The sequence below is a fragment of the Lepidochelys kempii genome, chromosome 1, assembly GCF_965140265.1.
Source record: "Lepidochelys kempii isolate rLepKem1 chromosome 1, rLepKem1.hap2, whole genome shotgun sequence".
NCBI classification, from domain to species: domain Eukaryota; kingdom Metazoa; phylum Chordata; order Testudines; family Cheloniidae; genus Lepidochelys; species Lepidochelys kempii.
The window spans coordinates 225,252,820-225,267,885 of record NC_133256.1 but is presented as its reverse complement, the minus strand read 5'-3'; the positions used below and the strand labels follow the sequence as shown (position 1 = coordinate 225,267,885).

Below are 15,066 nucleotides of genomic sequence, written 5' to 3'. Positions count from 1 at the left end.
TTTTGCCAACCTAAATATTGGTATTTTCAGTTCTAATAGTTGTAGAATCAATTATCAAGTGTCTCTGCAGGTAAGTAAAGCAAGTGCTGGGGCTTATTACGATTTTTTCCTGGATAAGGACTAAGTAACGTTCCTCCTGTTTGAACTGTGTGTGAGTGTAATAGGTTTTCTGTAATTTTATAATCTGGCTGTGTCTCTTCTCTGTATTGAATTTGTTTATATTGTATGGTTTTTATCACTCCCAGTTAGGTTTTAATACATATCAATTTTGTATGCAGATTACAGGGAGCAGAGATTGAATGGTTTTGGTATGTATACTTACAGCACTAGGTTATAAATAGTAACGCTAGTTGAAATTTTTTGACCTTCCTTATTTATTTCAAAGTTTTTTACAATTATGCCTGATGAGAACTCAAAGTGCATTACAAGAATTTAAGATACAACACTTAAAATCTAATTGATAGACATGTACATGAACATAGATATGTATAGCACTCAAGTATGTGTGCAACCAGTATGTTGGAGCTGGAAACGTTTTTCACAGCAGTACCTGTTGGAGTGGCAACCATGCCCTGTGTTTCTCTCCTCATGGCCCCCCTTAAGACTATATAAGGACAGCAGCATCCTGACTCCCCTCGGTTCCTTAATACCACTTGCACCACTCCGTGTGGTTTTCCTTACGTTTTTTTTCTGTTTAGTTAACTATTAGGTTACTTAATTTTGTAAGTAGTTAGTACCCTTTTGGTTTTCTTCATTGTTTTCAGTTTTTATTCTAGGTTATTTGCTACTGTAATTAGTAGGTGTTGCTGAGCATCTGGACATGCAGTGTTCTCTGAGCTTCAAGCAATGCCCTTTGTGTGGGAACTCTATTCCTAACAGAGATCCACACACATTGGTTGCTGTCTTGGTGAAGGACAAGTCAAGGAGAGGTGTAGCATCCGCCACTCCTTCAAGAAACATACTCAGAGTTCTAGGGATCTGCGCCTCGAGCAGCACTTCCTGGAACACACAATGAGGCCTACCTCTGCACTGGCACCAGATTGCTTTGTCTATGCACAGTCAACCACTACTATGATAGACTTCGAACAGGCTCTTGAACTTGGATTCCTTTTGAAGGAGAGATCAGTCTTCCTCTCCAGGGGTTCCATGCCAAAGGACCCGTAAGACTTATAGGAGCCACTTGAGCTCAGTGAGTGGCTTGTCTTCCACCTCAGAGGGTGGATTGGAGCAACACTTAGATTTATCAGGTACCCAAAGTAGAGCTGCACTATCAGCCCATGTCTGCCTGGCAATAAAGCAAGAAACTCTTAGTAACATACCGTCAAATCTGGATCCGTCATGGCAGAGACTGTCAAATGTGGTGCCAGTGGACACTGTTTCAGCGGTACCCATTTCAGTACCTGCCACCACACAGACACATGAGGAAGTGAAGGACCTGCTCCATCTGTCTGTCTGTGGTTCACTGTTGATGTAGGAGTCAGTGGAGCTGCTATCATCTCTGGCTTGTCCCGGGCCTTCAACTTCTTTTGCATCAGGGACAGAATATTGTCAACACCAGCATCAATATCAGTTAAAAGACAATCTAAGACTGCTTTGTCTATGCCATCTGGTGCTTGGGTGCTGAGACATGCTTCAAATTCAGCACTGACCGCACCCTCAGCTTTGCCTCTGGTACCAGGTCCTTCACTGACATGGCTGTTGAAGCCAGGCTATGCTCCTGCATAGCCTGCTTTGGAACTAGGCTTAGCAGCTAGACCTTGTGTGAACTGAGACGTGGTACCCCTGCAGTGCCACCGCTTATTCTGACCTTACTTTCATTCCGCTGTAAGGTGGACAGCAGCCTTGCCTGGTTGGGTGCCTCCTGTGCTGACTGCTTATTCAGAGGACCCCTTTGGATACAGGTCAGACGCATCTCCATCCCTATCAAGGCAAGAAAAATCCAGTAAATCAACCAGACCACCTCAAAAGGGAGATCTCTGATCATAATGGGTATCGGTCACTTAGTAAGGAAAGGCTAGCGTGGACTGAAACATTTTGGCCTCTGATGCCCTACTGGCTTATGGGGAACCCTTTAGAGGCCCCTAGATCCTCAGATCTTGATTTCTATCCAGTTCCAGGGGAAAGTCCTGGAACTGTCCACATCAGAGCCTCGTCTACTGGAAGAGCAGCCAGAAGCTCTCCCTACTTAACAATCAGCCCAACAAGATTATTGGGCAAACAAGATCTATCTCAGGAGGCTACTTTGTCTTCGGTCAATTCATTCTCACCCTCTCCAGAGGACTCAAGAGCCCCAGGCTCATCATATCAGGAATTGCTTAGAAGAATGGTACAAAAGACCACAAGAAATGCCATCAGTTTTGGCCTCTAGCTGGCCTCATTCCTGGTTCATTGACTGATGCCTTTCTGTTGAAACAGGGACCAGGCCTACTGTATGTCTTTACTCAGCTTCCACTGATCTTGAAAGTCATCCTCAAATTGAAGTAGGATTACACCAAGATTATTCTAATCGCCCCCAACTTGATCAAGACAATGCTTACATTCAGATCTTTGCAGCCTCTCAGTGGAACGTCCACAACCTATGTTTCCTCTTCCAGACCTGGTCTCATATGAGCACATCCGACATCCAGATCCCAACAGCCTGCAACTGATGGCTTCTCAATATCTAGATCAGGAAGAGATGAGCTGCCTGCAGCAGTCCAAGAGATTTTACTTAACACTAAGAAACAATCAATTAAATCCACCTATTTAGCAAAGACTCTGGTCTTCCGCTCGCGTGATTTCAGCCTATGAGGGCAAGTATCCAGGACATTATGGAATACTTACCACATTTGAAGTCTTCTGGCTTTTTCTTAAGCTCCCTGAAGACTCACCTGGCAGCGATTTCTGCCATTCACTCACCTGGTCAGGGGAGAACAGTGTTTTACAATCCTATGGCTACTAGGTTTCTCAAGGGAATTTACTCGCTTGTGTGCTCCTGTAAAAGCATCAGATCCTCTCTGGGACCTTAACACAGTGTGAGTCGCTCTCATGAGATCCCTGTTTGAAACTTTCTCTACTTGCTTCTGAGCACATTTGTCCTTGAAGATGGCCTTCCTTATTGCCATCACATCTACAAGGAAAGTAGGTGAGCTGCAAGCATTAACAGTGGGCCCACCATATTCTTGGTGGTGGTTTTTTTTTTTTAATAAGGACAAGGTGTCTTTGAGACCTCACCCAAAGTTTTTAATTAAATTAGTGTTGGCCTTCCACCCTAAACAGACGATATACCTATCAGTGTTCTTTCCGAAACCTCTTGATGATCTGGAAGGAAAGTGTTTACATACTTTGGATGTAAGAAGGGGATTGGCCTTCTATGTAGACGGAGTTAGGTCATTTAGACAGTCATTTTGTTTCTTATGCGCTAGGGTGCAGGTCCAAGCAGTCTTGGCCCAGATAACCTCTGGATGGATCACATTCTGTATTACCACTGCTTACAAAGTGACCAATACACCTTCTCTCCAATGTCTCTCTGCCCGCTCAACAAGAGCTCAAGCAATGTCCATAACTTTTCTGAATGATGTACCTATCCTAGACATTTGCAGGGCTGCGACCTCGCACATAATGATGAATGAATACGTACATTCATTCATCATTATGCCATCGCAACAGCTTCAAGGGAGACTGCAAACTTTGGCCAGGTCATCCTTCAGACACTGTTTAAAAAGACTCCAAGCCCCATTGTTTATGATGCTACATGTGAATCGCCTGAGTGAAATACAAATCTATATCCACTTGAAGAAAGAACGGTTACTTACCTATCTTGTTACTGTTCTTCAAGATGTGGATGCAACCGTGTATTCCATGACCCACGCTCTGTCCCCTCTGCATCAGACTCTGAGGCTATTCTCCAGTGCGAAGGAGCTGTGGGGGGGCAGTGCTGCCCTTAAAGCCTTGGGAGGGGCCACAAGGAGCCACAGGGCACATGTACCACACTGACGGGTATTGCTGTGGAAAAGTTTTCTGGCTGTGGCATGCTGGGTGCACACACACCTGAGTGGAATACATGTTTGCATCCTCATCTTGAAGAACACAAGTTACAGTCCAGGTAAAAAACCATTCTTTCCAGGTTGAGATTGCATTGCCACTAGCTCTCTTCTGTTAAACTCAGAATAGGTAATAAATTAATTTCCTCAGCTAATCACCACTTCTGTGGTATCTCTAAAAAACCAGTAGCCCAAACTCTTCAGGGCTAATATATAACTCTAGTATGGCACAATATTTGCCTACTGAGCAGTTTTAATCTGTATGAGTTTTAATTCCTAAGAATATCTAATGTTGAGGATGTAATGTCAGTAATGTGTAGGATCAGAAACATATGTAACAACATGAGGGCTTTAAAAAAACAAATGGACAGTGTCATGCACATATTGCTAAAAATACACAAAATAATGGCAAACCAAAGTAAATATACAGTATAAAGAAAAAAAAAGACATTGTATTGAACTGTTACCACCTTTACATGGTAGTTGGGGCTTTGTGAAACTGTTGTAATCTACTCATAGGAAGAATTAAATAACTTGTAGTTCTTTGTAAAAGAATTGGCTTACAGTGAAGGACTAAAAGTCTGAGTGTCTACTACATGTGGTCAATCACAGTCTGTTGATCCAAACTGTGACTAATTGTGCCAGTAGCTGACTAGAAAACCTCTATAGTGGCAAAAAGAATTATCTTTCAAGTGACTGTGATACAAAATGCTTGAAAGGACTGGAAGACTTATGGGGAAAAGTGTTTATTTCTTTTCTTTGTGGTCCAATCACTTCTGTAAACGGAAGCGAGTCTTTTAATGTGGCATTTTGTATTTTATTCTTGGCCATAGAACACCTAGAGACTTGGATTATGAGCTGCAACTTGGCAGAAACAGTTTAGCAAGTACTGTACTTAAACTTTTCTAGTTTCTAGCCATATAGATCTGTTTCAAACAAGTTCTTTAAGAAGTTGAACTGCTTATAGTTTTTGTTCTTTATATTTTGATTTTCTTGGCGCTTCTTTTTATGTTTTAAGTCCGTGGCTCTCGACCTTTCCGGACTACTGTACCCCTTTGAGGAGTCTGATTTGTCTTGAGTACCCCCAAGTTTCACCTCATTTAAAAACTACTGGCTTACAAAATCGGACATAAAAATACAAAAGTATCACAGCACACTATTACTGAGCAGTTGCTTCCTTTCTCAAATTTACCATATAATTATAAAATAAATCAATTTGAATATAAACATTGTACTTACGTTTCAGCTTATAGAATATAGAGCAATATAAAACAAGTCATTCTATGAAATTTTCAAGGTTTTATTGACTTTGCCAGTGCTTTTTATGTAGCCTTTTGTAAAAGTAGGCAAATATCTAGATGAGTTGATATACCGCCTGTAAAGACCTCTTTGTACCCCAAGGGGTACAGGGTACATGTACCCCTGCTTGAGAACCACTGTGTTAAGTCATGAAGGGAATTTAAAACATTTTGGATTATAAATCTTTAAATGTTTTATGTAGTTTCCTGATAAGGCATTTCTGTGTCTGTTCGTACTGTGCAGTTCATACTACTTAAATTAAATAGCTGCTTCCAATTTCAGTGATATAATGGAATTAATATACAAAAGATGACACATCCAAACACATTGAAATAATTCATCAGAAAGGTGGTGAATGCATTTGTGTTTCCATGCCACACTGCTACTAATAACAAGAATTTAACAATATACCCTAGCAGAAGTTTAGTGGGTAAAATAAAAACACAGGGTAAAATTTTGTCCTCCTCCTGAGTCAATGGCAAAAATCCCCTTGAATTCAGTAAGGTCAAGATTTCACCCACATTTATCATATTAATTCAAGATAGCACAAATCTCATGGCACAGTTCAAGCTCATCTTTTTTCCCAGGTAGTTGGAATTGTGGGTTGGCAAATTATTCAAGGGTGATTTGCAGTGGGTTAACTTAAACAGCTACTTAAACTGCTGTATTTAGGATGAATGTATTGGCTATGTTGAGGAAGTCTAGAGCATTTGTATAAATCAAAATAAATATTGGGGTCTGTGAATTAAATAGCGGCAGGTCAGAGAAGTTATATAAATATGTGCAAACTAGCTATATCTTGATTATACCTTGTATATTTTAATTTGCTAAGAAGTGAAATTCTCACAAAAGGAACAAGGATTTACTCTTTCCATTTCTCCCTTCTTTATATAGAAGCTCTAGTGTGATAAAGATACTGTAATCTTCAGTTTCTCGCCTAACATTCATTAATTTGACACTTCAGAATGTACTGTTGAAAAGTCTAGACAACCCTGCCAAATCAGATCTACCATGCTTGCTGCATTTTTTCTTTTATGTCATTTCACAACAAACAGGCTCATGCTCTTATTTGTAGTAACTATGGAAACCTCAGAAGCTCTCTTTCTAAAGCTGAGTATACAATAAAGTGCTTAAAGTGTTGGAAGGATTAGAGACTTTAGAATATGTTTAATTTTCTCTCTATCTATCTTTGGAGAGGAACAAGAGGGTAATGTGCATATTAGCTGAGGGCTCACTTTAATCTCTGCTGACACTTAAGTCTGTCTAGGTTTGCACACAGCCATCCAGGGGTCTCTTTCTCAGCATGCTAACAAAGAGAGTTATCCATATTCATGACTCTGAATTGTACAATGGAAAACCTGTGTATGGAAAGGAGAAAGTTAAGCGCAAGTGAAAATATTATTGAAATCATTTTGCAGCTTTAAGTACAGTGGTCGCTAATGGCAAATCGTGTGATGATAATGGGTTTCATCAGATAATTTTTAGTGAAGATGTACTAGAAATTACATAGTCATGAATTAATTTGACATGGGGGCAATAGGAATAGATCATTTGTTCTAGAGTTAGCACACATTTTCAGGAAGTCTGATAAGGAATTAATCTTATTACCATCTTCATGTCCTGTAATGGCAATGCAAAGATTAATACAAATTTTAATTGTTTAAAAATACAGTAAATCTCATCTTTTAAAACAAAACAAACTAGAGTTTGGGTCAGAAACATTACTACTTAAAGAATTCACCACCTTTCTCAACGGATCTGCTCCCTATTAATGATCTACTCAGAGCCATATCTCTGATGGAACACAGTGGGTGAAATTCTCCTGCTATGCCATTGGCAGAGACAATGTGAGTGATGTCCTGCTTCACCTTGGGGGATCATCATGTTACCCTCTGGTTCTCCTTCTGGCCCTCGATAATGCCCTGAAATAGGGTAAGGAAATACTGCTGGACTGTGATCCTGATTCTCCCCCTCATCCACAGCATTCATTAGTTTGCATGCTTCACCAATCGATTTTGTCCACTGTTGTCATTAGTGCTGATGACAGAGATTTTCCTTCACATTTGGTTTTGTTTCCTTGGTATTTGGTAAACTTCTTCTATATACTCATCTAACTGCAAAATTTGGTAATTCACAGTGAGAGATGACCAGTTAATGTAGCTTTATATAACTATCATAATTTGTACAAAGAAAAGGAGTACTTGTGGCACCTTAGAGACTAACCAATTTATTTGAGCATGAGCTTTTGTGAGGTACAGCTCACTTCATCGGATGCATACCGTGGAAACTGCAGAAGACATTATATACACACAGAGACCATGAAACAGTACCTCCTCCCACCCCACTGTCCTGCTGGTAATAGCTTAATAATAATAATAATAATAATAAGCTATTACCAGCAGGACAGTGGGGTGGGAGGAGGTATTGTTTCATGGTCTCTGTGTGTATATAATGTCTTCTGCAGTTTCCACGGTATGCATCCAAGAAGTGAGCTGTAGCTCACAAAAGCTCATGCTCAAATAAATTGGTTAGTCTCTAAGGTGCCACAAGTACTCCTTTTCTTTTTGCGAATACAGACTAACACGGCTGTTACTCTGAAATCTGTCATAGTTTGTACATTCATTTAACTGTAATAATGACATACTCACAAGAGAGGAACAGTGGATATTCTTCATTACTGAATTCTCATTTCAAGATCTTTTTTCTCCTTTACGGTTCTTTGCCTACCTGCCCCCATGCTTCACCCCCAGTCTTGATTTCCCAATCCCTTTCTGGCCCCATACAAATCCATCCACTGGCCAGAAACTCGAAAATGAAAGAGGAAGGTGGTGGTAAGAATCTTCTTCTGACTCTTTTAGGGAAAGGCCCTAAAAACTGACATTTGTTGAACTTTTCAGTCTCAGTTCTCACAATGCATTAATGTAATAATAATAATACTTTGTTGAAAGGTAAAGTGCAGTTTTATTGATGCAGCACTAATTAAAATATGGGTATCAATCATTGCTGCTTGCCAAAAGATGTATAATTCTACGGCCTTGCTGGAGATTTCTCCTACTCCAATTTTAGGGATGCTATACACAGTCAATCATATGTGACAAATGAGCTACCACCTGATAAGTGTGTTTGTTTAGAATCCTTTGATTTATGTGACTTCAGTCTAGCTGCCTCTTTAGTCTGCCCTATCTAGCTGGGTACCCAGGTAGGGAGAAGAGCCCATGCTATTATTATTGTTAATCAAGTTTATTATGGTAGTGCCTAAAGACCAACCAGTAGTGGGCCCCATTGTGCTGGGCACCACCTCGTGAGTCCAGAGCCATCACTTGTTACCGGAAACCCTCTGACATCATGAATTACTCATAACCCCTTAGTTTAGATTAGAAACACAGTGCCTGTCCAGAATAGCTTACTCTCTAAGAATAAGGCAAGACACACCAATTGGGCACAAAAACCAGAGGAAACAAAGGAAACAATGAGAATTATAAGAAAATGCATGTTTGTACAGTGCCTAGCGTACTGGGGCTGGATACTCTAGGTCAGTGATACTCAGACTGAGGCTCGGAAGCCACAAGTGGCTCTTTGCAGGACATGATATTAAAACACACTGATTTAATTATTGACCAATCAGGATGCTTTTACTGTGTTATTAATCAATTGTGGTTGATATGATACTTGGTCAGTCATTTTGCTATGAGAATAATATATATTATATTAATTATTATATAGTACTCTCTCTCTCTCTCACATAAAATATAGTAAATGAAACAATGAATTCACACTACTGTGGCTCTTTTGAGTGATCGCTAATTTGGCTCCTGAACCACTGAGGTCTGAGTATCTCTGCTGTAGGTTCTATCACAACAGAAATAATTAATAATTGGACTTCCTTTCATCTTACGTTTTTGGCTGGGGTTCCTACCCTCCCGAGGCCAGATAGTTCCTCTCCTACAGCCACAGGCAAATGCCAATAGACACTCTGTTATGTCTCTGTACATAGACATGGTCTAGCCCAAAAGATATCAAGGAGATGAGTAAATTATGTGCATCCTTCTATTGCACGTGGAGGTACATGTTGCAAATAAGTGGTGTGCTACAGGCATGTCTTGCTACATGTGAAGCTTGTATGAAATTATTCAGAATTGTTTGTCTCCCATGTGGGTGTCTAGGAAAAGATACCATAACATAGCTTTTCAACTCCAGAATTGGGACTAACATCTGACATTTCATAAAAATGAATACTTTAGTTCTCTTGGAAGATGCCAGATTGATATTGCTGGGAATTTAATTCCTCTGACATGCCTGAATCCTAGCTGGAAGGGACTCACTTAAGAGTCAAATGGGTTGTCACTTGTGCCTGTTCAAACATTAGCATCTCTGCAGGAACTACCTCGTGGTCCTCTGAGTGTCAGTGGGTTTTATGATAGAGACCCAAGCACTAGGAACTGAACTTATATAACTTCGTCTAAAACATTGTGTTTCTTAAAAACAAGTCGCCTATGTTACTAACACCACCATTTATCATTTACGTGAACAATTTTAATACAAGTGTAATTGACTATTTATGTTTGTTTCCTTTTTTGAAAGTTTTCTCAATTTGTAAATGAAAATAGCCAATCAGCTTCACTGTTTCTTGTTTATAGTTAGTTTCATTTTTAGATTGTTTAGTGCACAATGCTGCAAAAACTGCAGTGGGATTTTTTTTAGCTTTGTGTTAGAAATGTTCCCATGATTTTCAATTAGATTTGGCTTTTTTAAAATTGTTTTTACAGAATCTGTGTCAACGGAAGAAGGGGGTGATTCAAGAGTGTCCCGTTTTTGTTTTTGTTTGTTTGTTTGTTTTGGTCAGTTAATTGCTTTTTTTTTTAATTCAGGATAAAACTTGGTTGGCTTGACTGAAGTCAGTGAGACCTCATGAGCTATGTTACTCGTGTATAAGTGTTCGCAGGGTCAGGATCGTAATTTTGAAGAATCTTTCTCTACTAACTTGCATTTTAGAAATCTTGGGGGGAGGGGGTTTCATTCCACAATTAAAATGAGCATTCTGTTTTGTCTGTAAAATGAGAAATTCCTTAATTCTCTTCTATAGTTGTGAATCAGTGGGCTGTGTATGCCATCCGAAATCTCACTGAGCAAAATGAAAGAAACCAAGAGGTTATTGCACAGATGGAGCAGCAGGGACTGGCAGACAATTCCATCCTCAAGAACATGGGTTTGGAGATTGAGAAACGAGATGAGAAGCTAATATTGAAATCTGTTCGAAAGAACCCAACTTCATGAGCAGCCACATGTAAACTTTTTGAGGATTGTCACCAAGTAGAAAGAGGGATATTTCCTAAATAATACAATATGAAGGCCCTGTTAGGATTTCCATTTTTTTTCCAGTTTAAGTTCCAACTGCTGGAAGTATTATGACCTTTTCCAGAGAAATTGTAAAACAATAATGGTCATTCACCACTGTGACACATGAACACCACAAATGCAAAAACCTTTTCAAAACTGGAGATTGGTGGTAATTTCATTAATTCTTTGTTTTGCTAGTGGAAGAGAGTCATGAAGCCGGGAAACTGATTAGTGGTTACTTATCTCATTTGTTATACCTGAAGATAATAATTGTTAAAAAATCACTGAGATATCACTTCTGTGATGTGTTAAAAGCAGCAGTGCTGAATCAGTTCTAACTAGCTAATTAGTAAATGTTGGTACTTAAAAAAATAAATCAGAATGTTTAAATATTTGTATTTATATAATATGACAGTGAGAGATTGGATATACATAAATACTCTCTGAATTAAACACATGCAATGCTGCCTTCTGTGTATTTAAATTATTCGTAAGTTATCTTTTCTATCTTGTTACTTTTAGTCTTTATGCTAAGTATGTTAAAAACAAAGTTGAAGCTGTTGTGGCAACAGATGCTGAATTCCTCTGCTCTGGGGCATGTCTGTATTTTGGAGACTTGGATGTTTATTTGAATTTTATTTGTTCCTTTGGATGGTAACTCAACCCACTCTCCTTTTATTTTGCACTTCTCATGGGTTTTCTGAACTCTGGCAGACGGCTGAAGAGGTAGTTTCTCACTGTGATTAATTCTAGCAGTTTCTTTTCACCCCTCCGCCTTTCCAAAACATTGACAAAACTCATTTCCAGTTAATTAATTCAAGAGAGGCTGAAGAATGGAAGGCCCTGCCTCTTCATTTTAGGTACCCTCCTATATTGTTGTTGGACCCAGCCACTGTGGAATGTGGCATGAATGAGATGGGTGGAAGAAAAAGTGCATGATTAACTCTTCTTGTTCTGAACTGTTGCTTTAGAAATTAAGGAACATGGCTCTTGATGCATAAAGCAGAACAAAAGTTATTACCTGATAATTTTTTTAACTCTGTATATACTACTGCTATGAATGAATTCTGTCTCACAAAAGAGTCAACTATCACTTCACTCATCACTTTATTTGGAATAATAAACTTTTGTCAATATAAATGTATTAGAGTTTAAACAACCATATTCAAAGGGAAAATGAATGTAGTTTTTTAAACTCTAAGACATTTATATTTATGCTTATCTGCATCCTAAATTATTGGGGGAAGCTGAAATCCTTCCATTTAAACACATGATCTAGGCATTTATAGTGCTCACCTGACATGGCCATAGAGCTGACTGGATGACATTATTGTCCAGCACCCAGTAGTGCACTCATTTTAGGCAATGTTTGGCTTTAGGCTGGGGGCTATGAGCTGCAGCCCCTTTTAGTTCTTTAGCCATTTTATGTAGTAAAGTGTCTAAAAACACAAAGATGATCACATGCACGAAGGTAGGACTATCACTTCTGTAGTTTTCAAACGTCTCCTTTCTAATATAAACACCAAAGGAAGAAAAGGTTCTCTTTGATTTCAAAAGGCCAAATGTGTTGCCTAAACAAAAACAACAAAATAATAGATATCTTATTTGGGATTTTTAAATGATGTGGCAGAAAAGTGTATGACAGCACACTGGAAGAATTTTTTTGAATTGCTTCATCTGTTGCATTCCAGTTTATAAAGGCTATATAGGATTCAGTACCATCTCTAGTTTAATGGCACAGGGAATACTTTTTGTGTTCTTTGTGGAGTCTACACTGTCAGTTCCTTGACAACTCCCATAAAATTTACACGTCATTTTTAGGCTGCAGTTTATCTAGTAGTTAAATCATTATTTAAGATCAGCGGTATGCAATATCATTCATAGCACTGAAATATGGCAACTCAGTTCTATCAAGCTGTTAAAGAAAAACTGTTTCAATTTTTAGGTTCTCAAAATAAAATAAATGTAATAAATGTAGTAGTGTTTTTCTGTAAAAGTAAATGGATTTAATCTTTAGGTTTTTTTACCTTAAAGAACTTTAATGAAGGATTTGTCAAAGGCACTAGCACTTAAAAATAAAATGGAAGTGTTTAAACTTATAATTCTAAAATCTCAGAAGATTTTCAGATTTCTTTTAACACATTTACAGAATTTACATTAGATAATATAATGCAGTGACAAAAATGTAAGATGAACAAAAATGCATCCTGGACAGAAAATGACCTTTCTGTGCAAACAAAAATGCAAAGGATTTCTTTCTATTCTGGGTTATAAAGAGTTAAAATCTTGTCCACAAAGCAAATCCAGATAAATCTTTGGTTGTAGAATAAGCAGTGGGAGTTCCCTTTTCCTTTTAACCAGTTTGGAATAGACACTTTTCTTAACTCAATGGTTTGTATGCCCACCAATGGAATATACACAAACCTATAAGTATAAGCCAAATAATAACAAACACAAATAAATAAAAGGGTTTTTTGTGGCATTACATAATGGCGTAATCGTTGTTTTCTAAATGAGAAATGTAGGGCTTTCATAGTATAAAACATGCTGATTACTGTATTGAGTGGCTGGCTTTTGATTTTCCTGGATGGATTAATTCTCAGAACACAACAGCTTCCCTGTCCTCCTCCAATGGAGTTCCAGCCTCCAAGAGATTTGTTTTCTATGCTAGGGGATTAATACAGCATATGAATCAGTCATTAAAAAAAGCAAGCCTTATTGAGTTTGTAGGGAGGCAAAGCAGTCAAATCAAGTCTTGTGATCATCTTATTGCTTTCAAGAACTTTCAGACAAGGCCTATTTATTAAAAATAAAGTGGGATTTTCATAGTAGTGAGTGGATGGATTTTAACAGGGTTTTTTGCAACTTGAGAGAAGTAGATTTGAATGTTTTCCAATTTATTTCTGAATTGTATCCTGGATCATCTAATAGTGTTGATGTGTTCTATATAATATGTACCTCATGAGTATTAAAAAAAAATTCAGATTTTTAATGTAATGGCCACAACATTTATTCAATTGTTTGTCATTTTTTTTCTTGATATATTTGTTTGACCTTCCAAATAAATTAATCTCACTGAGCTGATAAAAGCAATTAAAACTGAATTTAGGTTCATTTGTGACAAAAACTGTTTTAAAGACTTGAAGTCCCTCTTCTCTATGGTTTTTTTTTTTATGGTGACGTAGTTTGATAACCTCTTACAATATATTGTCATTGTAGTTTGACATCTCAAAATACATGAATACATATAAAACCTGTCATATAAGGCTGTAGAGAAGAACTAAACAATATATATTTCCCTCTTTCTTAATTGTAAATGGCATTCTGAATATACAAATTATCTTTTTTCAAAGTTTCAGTAATTATTCATTATAGAGTGCACCTCATGTTTGCATTAGAAAGCGCCAGTTATTAAAATAACTTGTATATTTGAGATTGAGATTGTCTCATGGGGTACAAGTGTCCGTGGTATCCGAGGCAAAAACCCTAATTTGCAGAGTCCCCACACTGCTGTCCAAGGTTCTGATACTGTCCACTGCTTTTAAGAATAAGAAATTTGTAATTCTTTATAAGATTTAAAATATAGTGATTTCAGATTTTTATTTGGGCTTTCCCAGTATCCCTCAGCAGTTGATTCACAGTGTGACATGACTGCAGTTCAGTAAGAATACAAATAGTATCTTTTAATGCAGACACAAAAGTAGAATCATTCTTAATCGCATATGAAAGATCTGTAGGCCATTGTGGCCAGCTCCCCTATAATTAATTACAAGAGAGTAATTTATAGCAGGATATGGTAGGGATGGCTATATCTAAGGTTACCTGACACTTCCCATTATCTGACCCTGTTTTCCATTGTTTATAACTTTGCCAAACTTTAACCATTCAGGCTAAAATTTTCCATGCAAGGTGTCTGCCTTATGCTGAATTTTTATTTATTTATTTTTTGGAAGTGTCTAATAAAATGGGTCAGCCATTTCCAAGAACAATTAGGGAAAATTTTTTGCCCATGCTAAAATATATTCATGCAGTTGTTTTTTTTCTGGTAAAAGGCCAAGTTATATAACCCTTTGGAAAATCTCAGTTCACACATGCTGGTTAGAGTTCAGCAGCTAAATTTTCTAAAGAGTCCATCTGGATTGGACATGCTCCCACCCAGAGCTGCAAGGGCAGAGCAGGACACTTTTTCCAATTACTGCTATACTGTCTTCTGCAGGCCACTAGGATCCGGGCCACAGGAACTAACAGCAGGGTGGCTGTCCATCCTGTGTTTTCAATGCTCCCTCTGCTGGTATTCTTGTAGTGTGGAGGAGACAGTCATTTGACTCTCATGCAGAGAGGACAAAACTGGACTTTGGAGTGGGGAGGCAGCAAAGGAAGAAGATTGGGACAAGGAACTTGGGAGGAG

The 15,066-nt window shown here is 38.2% G+C and overlaps 1 protein-coding gene across 6 annotated transcripts in view; it reads left to right on the top strand.

Annotated features, from left to right (window-relative positions):
- ATXN10 (ataxin 10) overlaps positions 1-15,066 on the top strand; it is a 338,101-nt gene that overhangs the window by 143,448 nt on the left and 179,587 nt on the right. For 3 of the 6 annotated variants that reach the window (XM_073315935.1, XM_073315878.1, XM_073315889.1), the window contains one exon: positions 10,405-13,657. The exons of 2 other annotated variants lie outside the window; for them this stretch is intronic. In XM_073315935.1, the coding sequence (XP_073172036.1) occupies positions 10,405-10,595 (191 nt within the window). In that variant the 3' untranslated portion in view covers positions 10,596-13,657. Of the gene's footprint in view, positions 1-10,404; positions 13,658-15,066 lie in introns of those variants that run through there. One more of the 6 variants, XR_012155465.1, reaches the window with a different exon arrangement.